Genomic DNA, 2244 nt, shown 5'->3' on the forward strand with positions numbered 1-2244 from the left:
AAGCTTGGCTAAAACCCTGTTAAGAGTGAAGTGACAAATATTATAACTGTTGCTGTATTTTAAAACTTACAATATCATATTGCCTTACCCGAACTGCGTGCGATAGGCTAATCAGCACTTCGCCAATTTTTGCCCAATATACAAGTATGTAGCTTAAACTCCATAGGAGCACTCCCAACGCCCATGCACACATACATACATATATACATGCGAGTGTTTGCCACTGCAATAAAAATTATTTCAGCTGACTGTTGAAAGCAAAAATTTTATTTTTTACCTGCGCTTTGATTACATCAACTCCTGTCTCCAACTGCCTCCACGGGCTAGCGAAATATTGGAAATTGTTCAAATAGAAATCGCGACCAAATGCAAAATTGGAAATAGGAAACTCCTTGAAAGCAATGGTTGGTACAGAATTTTCAGCCGGCGCACTTTTCGCATGCAAATGATTTTTAAATGAGTTTCAGTACTGTTACTGAGATTTTGGTATTGGAAATTTGGATTTCCATGTAGAAAGCTTTTATTGGAAAACCAAAATTTATTTTTACACATTTATTAGATCGCAGCAGTGTGCTATCCTAGCTATTGTTTCTAGCACTTAAAACTAATCGAAACTTTATCTACCAAATTCAGAATGACAACTTGCCCGATGACTGTACGTACTCGTATAGTGTAATCAACCTTCAACAAAAGATATAGGGTTATATTTATATAAATGGTCAGATTGATGAGATGAGTTGAAATACAGGTGAGTGTCTGACCGTGCAAGCTGTAACTTGAGTAAGAATTGAGTTATTGTAATGAAACTTTGTTTGTTTGGTAAACAGGTAAGATCGAGTTCGTAGATGGGCATATTCAGACCACTGCCACGCCCACAAAACGTCATTAAGCGGGGGCCATTCCACCAGAGGGTGGTGGTGACAAGGTGCAGGGGTTTGCACCCTCTTGTCCCTAGATCAGCAGGATTGTCAGCACTGGCTACATGTCGCCAAGTGGCTGATCCTACTAGGTCAAGTATTTGAGACGTTCGGTTCGAAATATACGTCTTCCATGCATATAGATATGGATACAGAGATGCATTCCACCCCAACGCCAACAATGCGATCGGCCATCACGGTGCCTCGCCTTGGGATTATGCCAACCGCGGCGCCCCGAACACCAGCCGCAACTGCACCGTCAACCACCGCTCGTACTAGTATTCGAGCCTCCGCAGCCGTTCCGTCTCCACCAGAGGCGCCCCATCGCATCCGATGCCCCCTTTGTTGCCGTTCACACAAGTTGCAGCACTGTGGGCTCTTCAAGGGCATGTCGCCGACACAACGCCAGCAGGTTGCCCAGGCGCATGGGCATTGCAACAATTGTCTGGCGCATACACACACGACGCAGGAATGCGACTCCGGTGCTTTGTGCCAAATGTGTGGCAGGCAGCATCACACGTTGCTTCACCGTACTCCGAGGCGAGAGGTCAATCGGCAGCCTGCCCCACGAATCCGCGGTGCAAACCGACCGCAGCAAACCAATCGTGTGGCACGTCGCCGAAGAACGGCACCCCGATCGGAGTCCCGTCCATGGCGTCAGCACAACGTACCATCGACTAGGCGTAGGCCGCACTATCGTCGCACGTCCGGACTCAGCAACGTTGTGGCAACGTTGCAACAGCTACAGCGACTGCTAGGCTGAACATTCGCCTAGGGGGGCCGGGATGGCTAAATGAGTTAAGCTTCCCGCCCCGAAAAACACAACACACCACTCACAAGACAACACTGGCACACATCCCATACCTGGAAACATCAAAACACCTATACACCACACAACACATACAAATGCATTACACTATTGGAAGCAGCCGCATACACACACACAGTAGGATCTCTACACAACAAAACAGTACAAAATTATCTGTCCGCGAAGCGGACAAGCTTTTGCTCTCAGCGATTGTCGTCGAAAAAACACCGGACTTGTCTTTGGCGCGTAACCGCATTTTCTTCATTTTTTTATATTCTTTTAATTACCTCTCCACTGGTATGCGACCAGGGAGTGATTGCGTGAAGATAATCTCGTCATAATTATTAATAAATAAACAGTTTTGTAAACATTTCCAAACCGGAAAAATATACAATTTTTTAATTTACATACGCGGAATTATAAAGTGGCAAGTAAGTGGTGAACTTAACACTGTTAAATGCCATAACTATTTTAATACTACACCGATAACTACCGCCGCTGACGAAACCATTGGGGCAA

At 45.5% G+C, this 2244-nt stretch overlaps 1 protein-coding gene across 1 annotated transcript; it reads left to right on the top strand.

Moving 5' to 3' along the window:
• Positions 1–1058: 1058 nt before the first annotated feature.
• Positions 1059–1908, top strand: LOC138856957 (uncharacterized). The gene has a single exon (XM_070108082.1). The coding sequence runs from the start codon at positions 1063–1065 to the stop codon at positions 1678–1680; it is 618 nt and encodes a 205-aa protein (XP_069964183.1). The 5' UTR covers positions 1059–1062; the 3' UTR covers positions 1681–1908.
• Positions 1909–2244: the final 336 nt, after the last annotated feature.

Source organism: Bactrocera oleae, chromosome 4 (genome assembly GCF_042242935.1).
Source record: "Bactrocera oleae isolate idBacOlea1 chromosome 4, idBacOlea1, whole genome shotgun sequence".
In the NCBI taxonomy this organism is placed as follows: domain Eukaryota; kingdom Metazoa; phylum Arthropoda; class Insecta; order Diptera; family Tephritidae; genus Bactrocera; species Bactrocera oleae.

Coding starts and splice junctions, on each gene's coding strand:
- LOC138856957 (XM_070108082.1), top strand. CDS start 1,063: ATGGATACAGAGATGCATTCCACCCCAACGCCAACAATGCGATCGGCC.